At 39.2% G+C, this 17,561-nt stretch overlaps 1 protein-coding gene across 4 annotated transcripts in view; it reads left to right on the top strand.

Annotated features, from left to right (window-relative positions):
* Syt14 (synaptotagmin 14) overlaps positions 1 to 17,561 on the top strand; it is a 203,117-nt gene that overhangs the window by 56,932 nt on the left and 128,624 nt on the right. For 3 of the 4 annotated variants that reach the window (XM_041635406.1, XM_041635407.1, XM_041635408.1), the window contains exon 3: positions 13,977 to 14,141. In XM_041635406.1, coding sequence (XP_041491340.1) covers positions 13,977 to 14,141 — 165 coding nt within the window. Of the gene's footprint in view, positions 1 to 13,976; positions 14,142 to 17,263; positions 17,532 to 17,561 lie in introns of those variants that run through there. The other variant, XM_041635409.1, reaches the window with a different exon arrangement.

Below are 17,561 nucleotides of genomic sequence, written 5' to 3'. Positions count from 1 at the left end.
TTTGATCTTGGGAAGTCTCAAATACTTTTGCTTTCTCTGTTACTCTAAAGTTTTTGCCTCTTCTCTCAAATAACACTTCCAAAGCAGCTGAGGTCCATTTTCTAGGACCACTGAGATTAATTGAAGCCAATCCTGTGGGGCAGCCTTAGTGCTTGAAGCCTACATTTTCACCATTTCCCTGACAAATGGTGAATCTAGCCTGTAAGAAACTATTGCTTGTTTTCTTTCTTTTAGATTGCCCATACGTACTGGTTCCCATGTGTATTCTTTGACTACCTTAGGATACTTTGTGCCAGATGATCTTCCTGAGGAAATTACTGGATATGCAGTTGAAACTCTGTGTAAGTCTTCCAGGGGTCTGGTATGTACTGATGAGGCTAAATCTTGTTCTTGTACCTTCTGTCCCTGCTCATCAATTTCAATAAATTTCTCAATCTTTTCAAATCTTTTTACTACTGCCTTTGTAAAAATCTGAATCTCCTGTCCAGTGTTCTGTTCTAATGTTCCTCACTGAGGATTCTAACTTGTCCAGCAAAGATAATGTCTCATTCTTGGACATATCATAACTTTTCAACAGATTTCATAGTTAGATTCAACCACATAAATTCTTTCAGATAATTTTGTCAAACTGATGCTATCCTTCTCTGTAGTATTGAACCATTTTTTTTAATGAGATAATTTTGAAAACAAAGCTAATTCCTAGAATCAAATAAAGGGAAGGAAAATAGTGTAAGTCTTCCACAATACCTTTCATAGTATAAGCTAAATAATTAATGAACTCCTGGATGTTATCAGTCAATTTTTGTAGTTTTTTTCAGATCATACCTGTCATAAAGTAATTACAGTGAATTGGAGCAGGTGTAATAATCGTTAGCGGCCAGCAGGTGTCACAGTTGCAGCCATGTGACCGAGAGACGCTAGCTGCAGTGAACAGCATGTGTTGCTTACTTAGGTACCGAAAAATATAATTTGTTTAACAGATTAAGAACAGTTATTAAGGCAATCAAATGATTCCTGAGAGTTGGGGCCCAGGAAAAAAAAAGAAAACCCGAAGTTTTCCATCAGTTTGAGTTGCGGACTGTGTACACTGTGGGGATCACAGGCAGCAGTGTGTGGGCCTGGTATGCAGCACACAGAGAGGCAGCATGTGGGTTGCGATCCAGGAAGCACTGGGCAGCAGCTTGCTGCATCTTAGGACCAACTAGACTTGTGGGCAGGAGAGTCAGTGCCCCATGTGCCACATGGCTGATGGACCAATCCAAAAAACGTGTGGACTGGTCCCCATGTTTGGGCACCAGATGATTGTGGAAGTTACAGAATAATCCCATAGTAGTTCAGAATTACATATAATAAAGGGTTATTTATTTAGGGGAGACTTACAGATCACTGTCCTAGATCACAGACCCCTCACGAACAGGGAACAGGAACAGAATCTAGCACCCAAAAGCAAGAGCCAGAAGCAAGAGATCAAGTGCAGGCTTTACAGCTGCCTTTATAGTATAAGAGACCACACCCAAGTGGGCTGATATCTTAAAGGCTGAAGGAGTGGAAGGAGCTCCCACAGAAGAAAAATTCTGCATGTTCTCCCTCATAAGTGAAGTCTAGCTAATATATGTATATATGTAGGAAAATACACTTGTGGGTACAGTAGAACATGTAGTAAAGAGAGCAAGGAAGACTAAATATTAGGAGAAAAGAAATGACTGAATTTTATTTATTTAATTTACTTTTAATTTATTTTATTCAGTATTGTATGTTTACAGTGTGAAGCCCCAAACTTTAGAATGGCGATTCCAACTGTGTAGAAACCCATTGGGGTGTATAGACTGTGGGGCTGGCTAATTTCTAATACCTTTTTAAAAAATCAACTAATGTCTCTTCTCTTTTTCTTCTGCTGTGTTTTGTTCCTCATGTATCATTCACATTTATCCCTTGTTTTTATTGTTGTGAGTTACTGAGACTAGAGGTTTTGTGTGGTTATGACTGTATTTTCTATTTTCTAGTTTTAAAAATACTATTTTTTTATAAATATTTACTTTATAAAGGTATTCATTACAGTTATTTAGCTGTTTGAAATTTGCTTGAAACTGGATCTTCACCTTTTTCTTTTGTGTTCATGTTTTCCTGTTTTTTTTATTTTTTTATTTTTTTGTTTGTTTTGAGACAGAATTTCCCTGTGTAGTCCTGGAACTCACTATGTAGATCAGACTGGCCTTGAAGTCACAGAGATCCTCCTTCCTCTGCCTCCTAAATGCTGGGATTTGGTGTGCACCACCACTGCCTAGCCATGTTTTACTTTTTAATCTCTACAGTTAAGTATTACTGCAATCAAGGTTTTGGATGGCAGACCACTTTCTGTCTTTCCTAATCTGAGCATTCCACACTAGGAACCTTACTGATTGGTATAAACTAAAATGGACACTTTTGCCGTTTCTTTTCCAGTGTAGAGTAAATTCATCTTTGTGCAGTGCCTTTTGTGTGTGTTCTAAATGCTATTGCTGCTCTCTGGGCATTTTTGTTTTCTCAGTTGTATTTTTAAATATAGCTCCATTATTGCTCTAATTTGAATTTTCATTACCTGTTAAAAACAGCACACTTCTAATACCTTTTTGACTTGCATCATATATTTACTTTAGGGCTTGTCCAGATACATTTTATTGAGCCAATGTCTTCACCAATATCTATCAGTGTTTGGGTCCTGGTCAGATAGTATAAGCTCATTGTTGCCCACGTTGATGTTTGCTTTGTTTTTGGGTGTTATCTTGTTAATACATCACTCCTAGAGCATCTTTATTTCAGCCAGTGAATTAGCTGTCGTGCCCAACCTGGTATTCATTTGACTTTCTACAAAATTAATGAGCACATTCTCAGTTTTTTCCTTCAGGCTCTTGATACAGGTATTAAATAGCATAGCTCTGTAGAGTCTCTTTCTTTAAAAGTAAATGGGAGCGATTGAATTTGGGGTATAATATTACATTCTTTGTCTATTTAACTCATTCAGGTATCCAACTATTGCTCTTTCCTGACTTCAAGATGCAGAGCCCAAAGAATACTATCTACCTAGAGAAAGAACTATGCTATAGCTTTTTAGCTTAGATCTGTCACCAATGAGAGCACATGTGATCCAGAGACACAGGTACAAGTGGAATACACTGATGCCGGTGCATGACCAAGACGTGCCAGGAGCCATGAGTCGTGGGGCCTGGTGCTGATGCTGGGCTTCCAGGCCTTCATTTCCAACCTAGTTCCTAACTGATGAAGTGAAAATTTAAGGACAGTATAAAGTTTCTTTAAGACGCTTAGACATAGTATATATCTCTGTGTTTAGGTAACTGGTCATTTCAAAGAGAAAAATTAGTTATCTTTACTTTATGAGACATACAGATTGTTCTTTGAAAGCACATCTTTTCGTCAATAGTTGGAGGGCAGTGCTTGATGACCCATACTACTGCTTTCCCACACAGCTGTCAGTCAGGCTTTTGTTTTATGTCTGTGGTTGTTTTGCCTGTGTGTATGTCTGTTCTACACATGCATGCCTGGTGCCTGAGGAGGGCAGAAGAAGGTATTGGATCCCTCAAAACTGGAGTTACACATGGTTGTGAACTACCATTTGGGTGCTGGAAATTAAACTTAAGTTCTCTGGAAGATCAGCTAATGTTATTAACTGCTAAGCTGTTTCTCCAGTGCCACCCCCCATACGTTTCTAAAAGAAAACAAACAAACAAAAAACCCAAAACATCCATGTAACAATGTAACATCTCACAGTGGATATTTCATTTATCTGAATATCAGCATGACTCTGTGGGAAGATCATTTGATAAAGTATTGTGTGCATGGCTTCCTTTTTATGTATTTGGAGAATAAATAGCATGTTTTGTTAGGTAATTGTGATGAAATGCCAATGATTGGAAGTTGTAGTTTTTACCATTGGTAGCAGAAGCACTAAGGAAACACATAAAGAAAGAGCATTTAATGACCAGTGTGAGACACAGTGTGCATCCAGCAATTGGTGTGAAGTAGCCTGCAAGGTGCTCTCCTCTTTCCTCTGTCATTTCCTGTTCCGGTTACTGCAGTGGTCTCCACACTGCCTCTCAGGAGTTTGTTCACACCACAGAGATCTGTTTGTCCCTAATGCCCTCTGCTTTGTCTTTTCTGATTCCCACTCTTTATTTATTCTTCCCTCTTAGTGAGTCACTATCACTTTTTTACTGTAGAGATTTTTGCACTTTGCTTTCTTACTCTCTCTTGTTCTAGGTTCTTCATATCTTAGATTCTATATCCTCCATAATTTAGCAGTTACTTCTTCCAAGTTATCAGGATTAGTTATCCAGCCCTTCTTTATTAAATCTATGTCTAGAATCAAATTCATTGTCTGCAGTTTTCTATTGTTGTGGTGTTTTGAATAAATTACTATACAGTTCGCACTTCTCAGAGTTTCAAATCAACAGAAAACATTTATCTCCATGGTAGCAGGAAGGTACCCGCTCATAACATGAAAGTTTCTTAAAAGTCTTAGATTCCAAATTCAGTAGTTTGTTACTTAATTTTGATGTCAGGGATCCGACTCAGGGTCTTGTGCATACTGAACATGTGCGTCACCACTGATCTGTGCCTGCCCGATTTTATTTTAGCTAAAAATGCTTAAAAGCTTCCTCTATGATAAACTATGTAACATTTCTCTAAATCACAGTTGTACTGGATACTATTGAGTTCTGTCATAGTATTCAAACAAATTCTATCTCTCTCAGCCCCACTGAGTCATTGTCTTTTCTCTTAGGCAAGTGGTTAATGTGGATTTGGTTGCAGGTTATCTGGAATGTGCAGCACTGCTCTGGAAAAGCTCCTAGTGCTTTAGTGATATTTGCAGCCTTTAGGACCAAGGCACAGTGCTTGGCACTGACCCTTCCTCTTAACATGCTTGCCAGTGCTTGCTGGGCCACTGTCTGCTTCTGAATTGGAAGCTTACATCTCTTTTGAAAACTTTTAGAGTAGTATTTGTTTAAGTTTAATACTTTTGCCCTTGGTGTATCTGGTACAGATACTATACCAATGGAAAGGGGATGAAGATATTTTGTAAACTGAGCACCACAGTTTCTATCCTATGTGCTCTGGAATACAAGGTAACAATGTTTATATTTAATTTGCTGCATTTAAGAAGAAGTAAAGTGGAATGCTGAGCCTATATTATGGCAAACTAAAGTAGACCTGCGTACCAGGTTAGAAAGCTGGTGCAATGCCCGGTGTCTTGAATGAGAATGGCCCCATTGGCTCCTGTGTTTGAATACCTGCTCCACAGTTGGTACAGATGCTTGGGAAGAATCAAGAGGTGCGGCCTTGTTGGAGGAAGTGTATTTATTACTGGAAGGAAATTTTGAGGATTCAAGAGCCCTCATTATTCCCAGTTAGCGATCTCTCTCTCTCTCTCTCTCTCTCTCTCTCTCTCTCTCTCTCCTCTTTCCTCTCTCTCCCCCTCCCCCTCCCTGCCTCCTACTTGTGGATAAGATCTAAGCTCTCAGTTACTGTTCCAGTGTCCTGCCTGTCTGCACACTGCTGTTCTCCCTGCTGTGATGGCCGTGGACTTACCCTCTGAAACTAAAATCCCTGAGTAGCGCATCCTGGTGATGGCGTCTCATCACAGCAGTAGTAAAGTAACTAGGACAGCTGCCTTTCTTCAGAACACATCAGCTGGTGGAAATGGACTTTCAAAGTATGCAAAGATTCTTTGATCACTTGAGGAAGAGAGCTCTGGCACAGCTCTCACTTTTAAGAAGATGGAGTTTCTCTAAGCCTTGAAGGAAAACAAAAATCTGTCTACTGTCTACCATAATTTGGTGGTTTTGAACTAAATCCTGAAGTAAGCCTATCTGAAACTGTGAGTGATATCAGGAATTGGCTCTGAGTAGAAGATTCTCCTGCAGTTGGTGTTGAATTTTCAAAATTTTAAAGATATCTAATTGTAAGCATTGAGCAACTGCAGCAGGACAACAGAGAGGTGAGGCCTCAGCCGGTGCTGTGATGTCCTTTGGATCTCATATCACCAGACAGTGAAGGAAAGTGGAGCATCAGAAGAGAGATGCCCTGTCCTACAGGGAGATAGATGCTAAGGAGACGGGTTGATGGAGGATAAACGTGATTGGTGTCAGTTTTGACTATCCTTGGAGGAAAATTTCTTCCTGAGAATGTTGGACAGAATTTGTCTATTAATATTTTTGTTTACATACGTTATTATTAGAGCATTGTAGACGGTTAAATCTACAATGCTCTAATCTTAGATATCTGGCTATAATTAATGTTTGGGTTTCTGTTTTTTTTCCCAGATTAATTTCAGTATTTTGTTGTTATGAAGGTTAAATTGAGTAGTTTGTTGCACTGAAATTTCAATATCTCACTGTACTTTTAGGAAATGTAGCTCAGTCTTCTGATAGTGTGATTTGTGAAGTATAGTGAGTGACTGCTGTTGATCCACTGTCCAGGTTGCTATTTTGGCAGAGGACATTTTTCTTCCCTAAGGTTTTGGAGTTCACAGGAATGTCCTCTGGACCTCTCTTGTCCTTAGTTGTTTGCAGTGGATTATTTAATTAACAATGTTCTTTTTAGAGCCCGTCCTGGAACCAGCTCTTGTAGACCAGACTGGTCTCGAACTCATAGAGATCCACCTGCCTCTGCCTCCCAAGTGCTGGGATTAAAGGCATGCGCCACCACTGCCCGGCACAAGAGCTAGTTCCAGAACAGGCTCCAAAACCACAGAGAAACCCTGTCTCGAAAAAAAAAAAAAGTTCTTTTTAGTACTTACACTTTTTGAAAAAAACATAAAGTCCAGAGCTGTTGCCTAAATAACATTCATTTGTAGACTGATACATCACTTTTTCAGTCTGGCAACATTTATATCATAATAGAATCATTTCAAGGGATGTATTGTTTTTGTAATTGAGATGTTACAAAGGTAATTTAAAACATTAATCTTTTCTAACCTTAAATTATTTCTTGATGTTCCAATAATTTTATGCCAAAGTAGAAAAAAATGATTAAAATATAATAAAAGGTTTTATATTTAGATAAAGAGAAAGGAGTTTTTTTTTTAAATAAAAGTTGGCTTCCTATCCAGCTGACAGTTTGGTCAGGAGATAGAGTGGCGCCTATGAAATGAATTATTAAAGCACCCCCGCTGGTGCGGAGTGGAGCTCGGGTCCATGTTCCGTGGATGCCTCAGACCCACATCCTGTCAGGCAGGTGTAAGTTGTTCTCTTATCTCTTCTGTTTTTAATTTATTTAAGAATTATAAATTAGAGTTGCTGTTTGTCTAATTTTGCATTGCAAATACAATGAAGTAGAATCGTCTTGTAAAATGTGTCTGTAAAGTTAGAATTTTATTGATAACAGAGAGTGATGGTGATACGTGAGGAAAGACTGGAAACACTTGTGTAGCAGCTAGTTTCCTTGTACGTAACCATTGATATGTCCTCAGAAACTACCTAGAAAAGGTCCGTTTGTGGCGTGGTGTAGTGCAGAAATTAAATATTCTTAAGTCAAAATTTTTGAATGACCAGCTTCTCTATGACTTTTTAGCACTCTTACTGCAACTTAAAATTGGCAACAGTGGCATCTATTCAAAGTTTACTTTTTCTAAATATGTTTGTTTCTAAATACAACAATAATTGTCCAAAGAAGTTTGGCAAATGCAAGGTAAACTTGGACAAAGCCAATTCTCTGGGTTTTCTTCATGCAGAATCATTTTACTTTGTAATATTTATTTTAAATTATGGGTTTTAGAAATTCATAGGATCAAATAGCTCAGTGACTTTAGTTGTAGTCTCTGTTGAGTACCATGATAAACTTCCTCGGTGATAGAATATCTTTAGTTTAAATTATTTATTTATTTATATTTTTTTTGTTTTTCGAGACAGGGTTTCTCTTTGGTTTTGGAGCCTGGAGCCTGTCCTGGAACTAGCTCTTGTAGACTAGGCTGGTCTCGAACTCACAGAGATCCGCCTGCCTCTGCCTCCTGAGTGCTGGGATTAAAGGCGTGTGCCACCACCGCCCGGCTAGTTTAAATTTTTTTATCATCAATCAATCAATTAAATATCAATCAGCCAATATCAGGGTCTTACTCTGCAGGCAAGGCTGCTTTGACCTCATGATCCTCTTGTCTCACTCTGAAACCTGAGATAATGTGCCATCAATTCTTATTTATTTTATTAACTAAAAGTGTGGTATATAACATAAATATATATTGTTAATAAGCATAGTTCTAAAGTTAATTTTAAAATATTTTAAAATGTATTTTGATTTTGGTTTTATAATTTACATGTTTATTTTGAAAAAGCTGAGTTTCTTTGCTATTTTTAACCTTTATAAAAACTAAACTATCCATATATGTAGTTATCTTTGTGGTTTCTGTCAATAGCTTTCCCCTACTTTTATACGTAGATTGGCATTTAGGGAGCACTGCTGTCTGGTGGGAATACAAGGGATTCAAGTCAGGATGTCTGAGTTCAAACCTAGGTTCTACCACTTCATGGATTTTGTGATATTGGCAATTCCTGTAATCACCTATCTAATCTAAGGCTAAAATAATTGTTTTGTACTAATTATCTTTAAAATTGTGGTTATTTTAAAATGAAAACAATTTTCACCATGCCTGGTAATCGTCAAGTGAAGAGACTTCTGGTTGACAGTGGTTCTCAATCTTCCTAATGCTGTGACTTTTTAATACAGTTCCTCAAGTTGTGGTGACTCCCAACCATAACATTATTTCTGTTGTTACTTCATAGCTGTGCTTTTGCTACTGTTATGAATCGTAATGTAAACATCTGTGTTTTCTGATGGTCTTAGGCAACCTCTGTGAAAGAGTCATCCAGCCCCCAAAGGGGTCACAACTCGCGACTTGGGAACTGCTGGGTCAAGAGTTTGGATTCCGAATTCTCAGTGTCTGTTCAAACTCAAATCTAGGTCTGTTACTGACCTATACTATTAAGACCCCCAAAACATAAGATTGTTTGGGGGTCTCAGTAGTGATACCAATCAAATGTGTTTATTGAGCATTAAAGGCGACAATCCTAGTGAAACAGTCTCTACTAAACATGTCAAATATTGCTAACATTGTTATCATGCATCTTGAGCTTATTGTTTGACACATTAAAATACTGAAAGTTTGAATTATGGGAAAACAGTGTACTTGTGAGTTTTTGGTTTTTTTTTTTTTTTTTGGTTTTTCGAGACAGGGTTTCTCTGTGGTTTTGGAGCCTGTCGGTGCGTACTTGTGAGTTTTTAATCATTGACTATAGTCAGTAAATTTATTTCTTCAGCTATATAATACCAATATGCATGAGTTGTTGACTATGTACTTTAAATAGAGATTTTGAAGGTTTTCCTTAGAAAAAAACAGGAATTAAAAAAAAAAACATCGTGTATGTATGTGCGTGTTTGTGTGTGTGCATGCACATGTGGATAGCCAGAGGTCAGCCTCTGTCAATCATTCTCCAGGAGCTGTTCAGGAGCTGTTCACCTTGTTCTTTGAGCAGGTTCTCCCACTAACCTGGAGCTCCATGGTTTGGCTAGGTGGAGCAGCTAGCAGGTGCTAGGGATCTTCCTGTCTCTACCTTACCGACACTGGGGATACAATATGTCTGTAAACATTGGCTGTGCTTTAGTTTCCCGGTTGCCCAGCATTTTCTTAACTCCACCTACAATCCCTCTCTCTCTCTCTCTCTCTCTCTCTCTCTCTCTCTCTCTCTCTCTGTGTGTGTGTGTGTGTGTGTGTGTGTGTGTGTGTGTGTGATTTCCTGCTTGGCTATTTTACTCTGCTCAGCCATTGGCCAAAACAGCTTTCTTTATCAACTAATAAAAGCAACACATATACAGAAGGACCTTCCACATCACATGTCCAGCCCTTTATGTGGGTGTTGGGGATTGAACTCAGGTGTTCATGCTTGCCTAGCAGGCTTATTGACTGAACTCTTTCATGAGTCCTGCCACAGGAATTTAAAATATTTTTATTTATTTATTTTATGTTTATAGGTGTTTCACCCATAGATATGTCTGTGTACCATATGCATGATTTTATCCATTTTGTCCGTGCAATGTTCATGGAGGCCAGAAAAAAGGAATTGGATCTTCATGAACTGGAGTTGCAAACAGTTGTGAGCCACTATGTGGGTGCTGGGAACTGAACCTGGGTCCTCTGGAAGAGCAGCCTGTGATCTTACCTGTTAAGTCATCTCTCCAACTCCTAACAGGCTTTTTAAATTTAGTTTAATTTGGGTGTGTGTGTGTTTCAAGACAGGGTTTAGGGTTTCTCTGTAGCTTTAGGGCCTGTCCTGGAACTGACCAGGCTGGTCTCAAACTCACAGATATCTGCCTGCCTCTGCCTCCCAAGTGCTGGGATTAAAGGCGTGCACCACCACTGCCTGGCTCCCAATGGGCATTTTTAATAGGTTTACTTGCCTTTGATGATCTAGAAGCCTTGAAAAGGATATATCTATGCATATATTAATTAACCCTATTCTTAGAAATATGCAGAATGTCTACAAGCAGATTCATAGTATAAGATTTTTAGGGAGAAATTCTAGTCTTATAGATCTAAGTATAATTTATTCTTTATTGACTATGTACAATGTTCATGCCTGAAGTCTGATTTCAGTGCATCTCCTGTTGCAGTTCTATGCTTAAGTGAGATTTAGTAAATATTGATATACTCAGAACTATTATTGTTTATTTAAAATAATAAATATTTTGGCCTGATATAATGACAAAATAGAAATCTGAAGATTTATAATATTTGCTATATTAAGAAATGTTACTTATTTTTTTACAGCCACATTACTATTTTAAATTATGACTATGTATTTTCTGTGTGGGAAAATGTGCATTTAATCAAGTAATGGATAAAATTAGGGTTGTATGAGTAACATATTTGTAGCAGGCCTATTTTTCCTTTTCCTATTGGAAAAAAGTATTGTTTTTTTAATTCTCAAAAAATGTAGCATGTATTTATCAATAAATTTGTAATGAATAGATTAACCAGTAAGAAGACCTCACACCTAAGTTTGCTTAGTTTTACTTTGTGACTGAATGCTTTCTTATGGCATAAACAGAAGAAATGGGGGCCCCAGGTCTTTTATAACCAACCTTACATTCACATGGATAGCCTGCTCACATTCTGCTCTGCAGTGCTCGGCTGATGTTTGTAATATACCACGTCAACACCATATCCAGCATCCCCTAAAAGAGCTTCGTCTACACGCCTCTTTCCCCCATGCTGCTAAATCAAATGCCTTCCCTCTCATGGTTTTCATTTTGGTTAATGACACTGCTTTACCTGACTGTTCTGTTTGTAATTAGAGTTATCCTCAGCTCTTCATCATCTTCTATGTTCTGTTGATTGGGTCATTACTTATTTTCTTTGAAAAAAAAGTACAGTTCATCCCTTTTTTCTGCTGCTGGTGTTACTTCTTAATTAAGGGCTCATCATAATCTTGCAACTATTCCTTCCCTACCTTATTCTATTTTTCTTAATTTTAACAGTGTAATTTTTCAAGACATTCATGTTATAACCCTGTTGTTCTCCAAGTTCAAAATCTGCAGGGTGATATCCAAGACTGTTTGACAGTTTGCAGCTTGCTTTCTTCTTTACTTTTTATTCTCATATTTTTGGATCTTCCCAAAGCACATGTTCTCTCACTTGCTTACCATCCATTCACTCATTCCTCTGTTCACACACACATGCGCTGTCAGCTGCCTGGTGCTGGTAGGCACGTGAGGACAGAGAGGTAAGTGCAGCAGCCATGACTGTTACTCTTCAGAGGCTATGGAATGTTATATCTGTGGCCATGCTAGAACATCTGCCATTTTCCACTTAAAGAGTTATTAGTCTTTTCACCTATACTCAAGGGCTCTTCTGGCCACCCCGGCAGCTTATATTCCTGTCTCTACAACAGAGCTCACTGCTTTTCGTTATGCTTTCTTGTTTAGACTTGAATTTCCCACGAGGTTGAATTTCACAGAGTGGAAGGAGGAAGATAAAGAGTAATATAGGAGTAATGTGGGGGCAAGGGATAGAAAAGATTGAGGAGGAGTTGAGAGACGGAAGAGACAGCGTGAGCACAGTAGAAAGCACAGCTTCTAGCAGCCTTGGGTTCTGGCGGGGCATGTGGTACATACACAGATGAGTTTATGGTGGGGACGGTCACTGGATCTTTGTGAAGTCTGAGTGAGTCACAGGGTAGACACTGTATGGACTTGCTGCTGCCAGACCCTCCACTTCCCCTACCTCTCCTGTCCAGTGTCCCGTCTGCAACACTGCTGACCCAGCTGTGAGAAGACTGTAATGTTCCACTTACGGTATGCGTGACTTGCATGAATAATGAAAAGCTGACAGATAAAGCACCAGTCACTCATCTGTTAGTGACCTCATTTTAAACAAACAAGCTCTGCTTAAAGATTTTGGGGGAGATCGCATGGTAGATCCTACGTAAGCAGCGGAGGGCAAGTAGGTCATGCTTCACAGGGGGTATTTGAGATTTTAGATCCATCTTCTCATACTTATGTGATACTAGACTTGCAAAAACATGATTTTTGTCTAACTCCAGATGAGTGGTACTGTGTCGGGCAATGGGGATATAAAAGGACAGTGAGGTTGCTGAAGTAGGAGTTCAAGTCTCCTGGGTGCTGTCATAAATTCTCTTGATACTACTAAATTCTGTTTAGTCTGACAGCTCATCATAACAAAAGTCTCATGCTGCTTAACTGGTCTAAGTCCTGTTAGTTCATAAGATGTGGTCTTGGAAGCCATAGCTTCCAGAAAAGCACATTTGACCCTCCAGTGCTGGATCTTGGTGTTCCTAAGTGGAGATCCTGTCCTTTTCCAGTCATAGTCTATATGATGCTGGGTTCTCGCTGCCTCCATCATATGCGTAGAAAACAGGAGCTATGTGCAAGCTAAGGTGTATGGCAGATAGTTCAGTGGAATGTTCTGAGAGATGGGATGAGCATTCCAGGCATAAGGGAGAGGACAAGCCAAACCAAAATTGTATGTGCATCATGAGGCAGCATTTGACTGAAGTGTGTGCTGGGAGGAGAGGCTGGAATATAAATGCCAGATTAGGGAATCCAGTGTTTAATAAGAAAGGTCTAGCATCAGGACCACGAGGGGTGCACCCACACACTAAGACAATGGGGATGTTCTATTGGGATCTCACCAAGACCAGCTGGCCTAGGTCTGAAAAAGCATGGGATAAATCCGGACTAGCTGAACATAGCGGACAATGAGGAATACTGAGAATTCAAGAACAATTGCAGTGGGTTTTTGATCCTACTGCACGTACTGGCTTTGTGGGAGCCTAGGCAGTTTGGATGCTCACCTTACGAGACCTGGATAGAGGTGGGCAGTCCTTGGGCTTCCCACAGGGCAGGGAACCCTGATTGCTCTTCGAGCAGATAAGGGAGGGGGACTTGATCGGGGGAGGGGGAGGGAAATGGGAAGCGGTTGTGGGGACGAGGCAGAAATCCTTAATAAATAAATAAATTTAAATAAAGAAAAGAAAGGTCTAGCAAAGTCTTGAGAGATAATAATAGTATATGCTCTCATGAGTTAATTATTTTTATAGATGAAAAGTATTTTTTAATTCAGTGCTAAAATTTTTATAACACTCTTCATGGTTTTAAAAATTATTAACTACCTATGTTTTCTTCATGGATTTAAAATTTGTTAACTAACTTTGTTTTAGACTATTTTTCTTTTAAAATTCTTTCAATATATTTATTTAGAAACATTTTGAAAATTTTTGAATGAATGCTGTTGAATATATTGAAAAAATATTTTTAAAATTTGTGGGTTTCCTTACAAAGTATTTTAAATTATGATAGTTTAAAAGTAATTGGAATTAGATAACACTCTATCTAGTGTATAGTAGGAATTTCCTTCTTGTTTGCAGCTTAGAGAAAACAGATGCTGACTGCTATGACTTTCTTTTCTCTAGTCTCTCCAGAGGCAGTTGGATTTTTGTCAGCGATTGGGGTGTTTATTATCTTGATGCTGCTCCTTTTTCTCTATATTAATAAGAAGTTCTGTTTTGAAAATGTTGGAGGTTTTCCAGACCTTGACCCAGGATACAGCACACAGAAGAATTCACAAGATAAAACGTGTAAGTAATGACATCAGCACATCTGTGCTGTCCCTGCTTTAGCAGGTTCTCTGAGAGGGTTGGCTTGGTACATGAGCAACGTAGCATTTGAACCTCCACTTTGTAAGGATGAAATATCTGTTAGGTAATTGTATGTTTAGGTCTCTTCCCTCAGATTGATAAGCTACTGTATAAAGGTAGCTGTCTGTTACTGCAAAATGATGTTTTCACTTTTCATCTAGAAGGCTTGATTTTGAGTTTATCCTATGAGTACTTAATGCTTTAAGAATAAAAACGTGGCCCACTGTGCACATGACCTTCAGGAGAGCTTTCCCAGTGTCGCCCGCCAGTAGGCTTTGTCTAACAGTCTTCATTCTCAGCCGAGGAAAAATGCTGTTGCTCAGAGGAGGACTGTGCTGTAGTGTTGCTGGATTCCAGGGAGCTTGAGGACTGTAGTACTGTATGTTCTCATTTTAGAGACACTTTTACAAATACTATTACAAGAGCTTTTTATTTGTTGTTTCAAATATGACTGATGAAAATGATAGTGGAGGAAGTTGAGAATGCTAAACTAGGGTGGTAACTGGAGTCTGAAGAATGAGAGTGGAGTGCACAAATGCTGGAGAAGGCTTTTCTCCTCCGACAACCTGAACTGCGCTTCGGTTTCTGTGTTAGAAACGGTGTGCCTCATATGGTTCTGAGTTGGTTTTGTGTTTCTCATGTTCCACTCCAGCCCTGTAAGCCACTCATTTGTGTGAATGAACTGCTTAAAAATCTGTCTCTGTCTTTCTTCCTCTCTCTCTCTCTCTCTCTCTCTCTGTGTCTCTCTGCGTGTGTCTGTATGTTTGTGTGTCTCTGTCTCTCTGCGCGCGTGTGTCTGTCTGTCTCCATCTCTCTGTTTCTCATCTTCCCGTCTGTCTCTCCCTCCTACTGTACTTTCCCTCCCGCCTTTCTCTATGTCTTCCTTCCTCCCTCCCTCTCCACCAAGCCCCTCTCAGCTTTCTGTAATTCTCTGGTTCAGCTTCCCTGGATTTTCTTTTGTCTTCAAATTCCAAAGAACTTTTATTGGTGTAAGTTCCATCTATTAATATGTACTGTATTAGATAGTAAACTGAGAAAATTATCTTTTACCAGCTTACTTTTCTTTTTGTTTTGAGTTAAAAGGTTTTTGCTGGGGATTGAACCCAGGCCTTTACATATGTTATGCTTGTACTCTGTTGGTGAGGTACATTTTCAGCCTCTATGGACTATAAAAAAAAGTACTAGCAATAAGGTTATTATTTGTGAATATAAGTAACATTTTATAAAGTTTTTTTAAAGAATTTTTTAACCCAAAAGAAAGATTTGTAGAGAAGAGTGAAATTGCTGTATACATGTCATACAGGGCCATTAGGACTCAACTTGATTCTGGTGGCCGCACCCTATCAGGTCTGTCTCTCACCTCTGGGAAGGCTCAGTTTGCATTTGCAAGCAAGGGAGAGTGAAAATGTTAAACAGCCCCTACTGTCACTGTACAAGTAGTGTGCTCAGGTCTCATCGATATCCTATTGTTTTTCTCTACTTGTTAAAGTAAAAAGAGCTTTCCCTTTTAAAGGTACCGTACATCAAATAAGGCTAAATGTGTCCATTACAATTCTTGGAAGTCCCATTCAGCAGATGCTCTCACCTCTTCTCTCCGGTTCTTTGCAAAACTGTTTAGATATTTTCCTCTAAGTATAGTTCTTAACTTGAAATATTGATAGTCTGGGCTGGATAGGTGGCTCAGCGGTTAAGAGCACTGATTGCTCTTCCAGAGGTCCTGAGTTCAATTCCCAGCAACCACATGGTGGCTCACAACCATCTGTAATGAGATCTGGTGCCCTCTTCTGGTGTGCAGACATACATGCAGGCAGAATACTGTATGCATAATAAGTAAATAAATCTTTAAAAAGTGATGAAATATTGATAGTCTGTTAATGGGGTTATTCCCATATTACACTGACTCTTCCTAAAGAAGGCACATAATAAAAATCCTTTTTATACTTCTTCTTTCAGGTATAGACTAAATACCCAATAGTATTTGAGGGAAAAAATAATGTCTTGCTGCTGTTTTGATAGCTTTGGAGTGGGAAAAGATGTCATTACACTTAAACCAAGTGATTTGATTTTTATTTTTTCCGGAGGAGTCTTTACTTCAACGTATTTCTTCCAGTACACATTGCATTTACAAACAGATTCAAAGACACAGTGCAAAATAACTTATATCACTCTAATGATAGCAACATTCGTGTAAATATTAAGTTTACATTCCAAAGTAGTTGATATATTGAGAAGAAAAAGTTCCATTATCACACCTTTTAGGAACAAGCAACTGAAAAATGGCATTTTTCAAAAGTTTTCAGCAGAATCTGCCTTCAGTGTCCTCCCTGGTAGACACAATCAGTAGTGCTGTGGAAGATTTGAGCACTGCGGTTGGGGAAGTCAGCTGTGCATTAAGTGACTCAGTCGCTGGGCAGGTAGCAAGTATGATGCATGGCTTTTACCCAGAGGAGGAAAGCTGCACAGCAGAAGAGGCTGCAGGGTCTTCTAAAGCCAGAAGTGCAGTATCGTGGGGTAGCTCCAAAAGCAGTGCTGGTCAGAAGACACAGTCTGACAGAGAGCACGAAGCAAAGCAAAGCTCCTGTTGTGACATTTCAGCTCCTCAAAAGCAAGAACAAGAGATGCATGAACAGGGATTTTATGTTCGTGATGGGCAGTGGACACCTGCAGAACACAAAGCAACTGGAGATGGTGCAGCTGGTTCTGCTCTGCACGGCTTCTTGAATGATGGGATATCAGCTGCCAAGCAGAAAATGGTGGCTGCACCCAGTTGTCATGAACTGGAACGTCCTGACAAAGGAGAGACAGCCGGAGGAGGAAGCTCCAGGAGTGGTCGGCGTGGTTTTGAGGAGGTAAGTTATCTCGAATTGACAGGGAAGCTGGACACCAGTGGGCAAGAGGCTACGGGTAACTCCAAAGCCAGACTGCAGCATGCGGACGTGAGCAGAGAGCACGGGCAGTCGGGGAGCTTCGCTGAAAATAGACATCTTACGGATTCAAAGCGTTCTGATCATTTAAAAAAAGCTAAAAAACATGATAAACATGATGGATTCGAAGGGAATGAATATTCAGGAAACAAATGTTCTCCAGAAGATAACGTGAGAAACAGCAGACACAGGACACAGAAATCCATTGTGAAGGAATACATACATCCAGCTCCATCAACAAATTGTAAAATCAAGTTTCCTGCGAAAATCAAAGAAAAAATAAATCCAACAAAGTACTACAAAGTGAAAGGAGACATAAAAACAAAGAAAAATGAAACCAATTCTGCTAAGAGAGGAACAACAGAGAATAAAGTTGGCAAATATTCTAAGATATTACCAGAAAAAGGTGAGGTCTCCTAATGCTGGTTTGAGTGAT

The sequence above is a fragment of the Microtus oregoni genome, unplaced genomic scaffold, assembly GCF_018167655.1.
Source record: "Microtus oregoni isolate MIOR12 unplaced genomic scaffold, Mior012 000047F_ref0000412, whole genome shotgun sequence".
In the NCBI taxonomy this organism is placed as follows: Eukaryota; Metazoa; Chordata; class Mammalia; order Rodentia; family Cricetidae; genus Microtus; species Microtus oregoni.
Note: the sequence above shows the minus strand (reverse complement) of the source record. Positions and strands in the feature narration are given on the sequence as shown.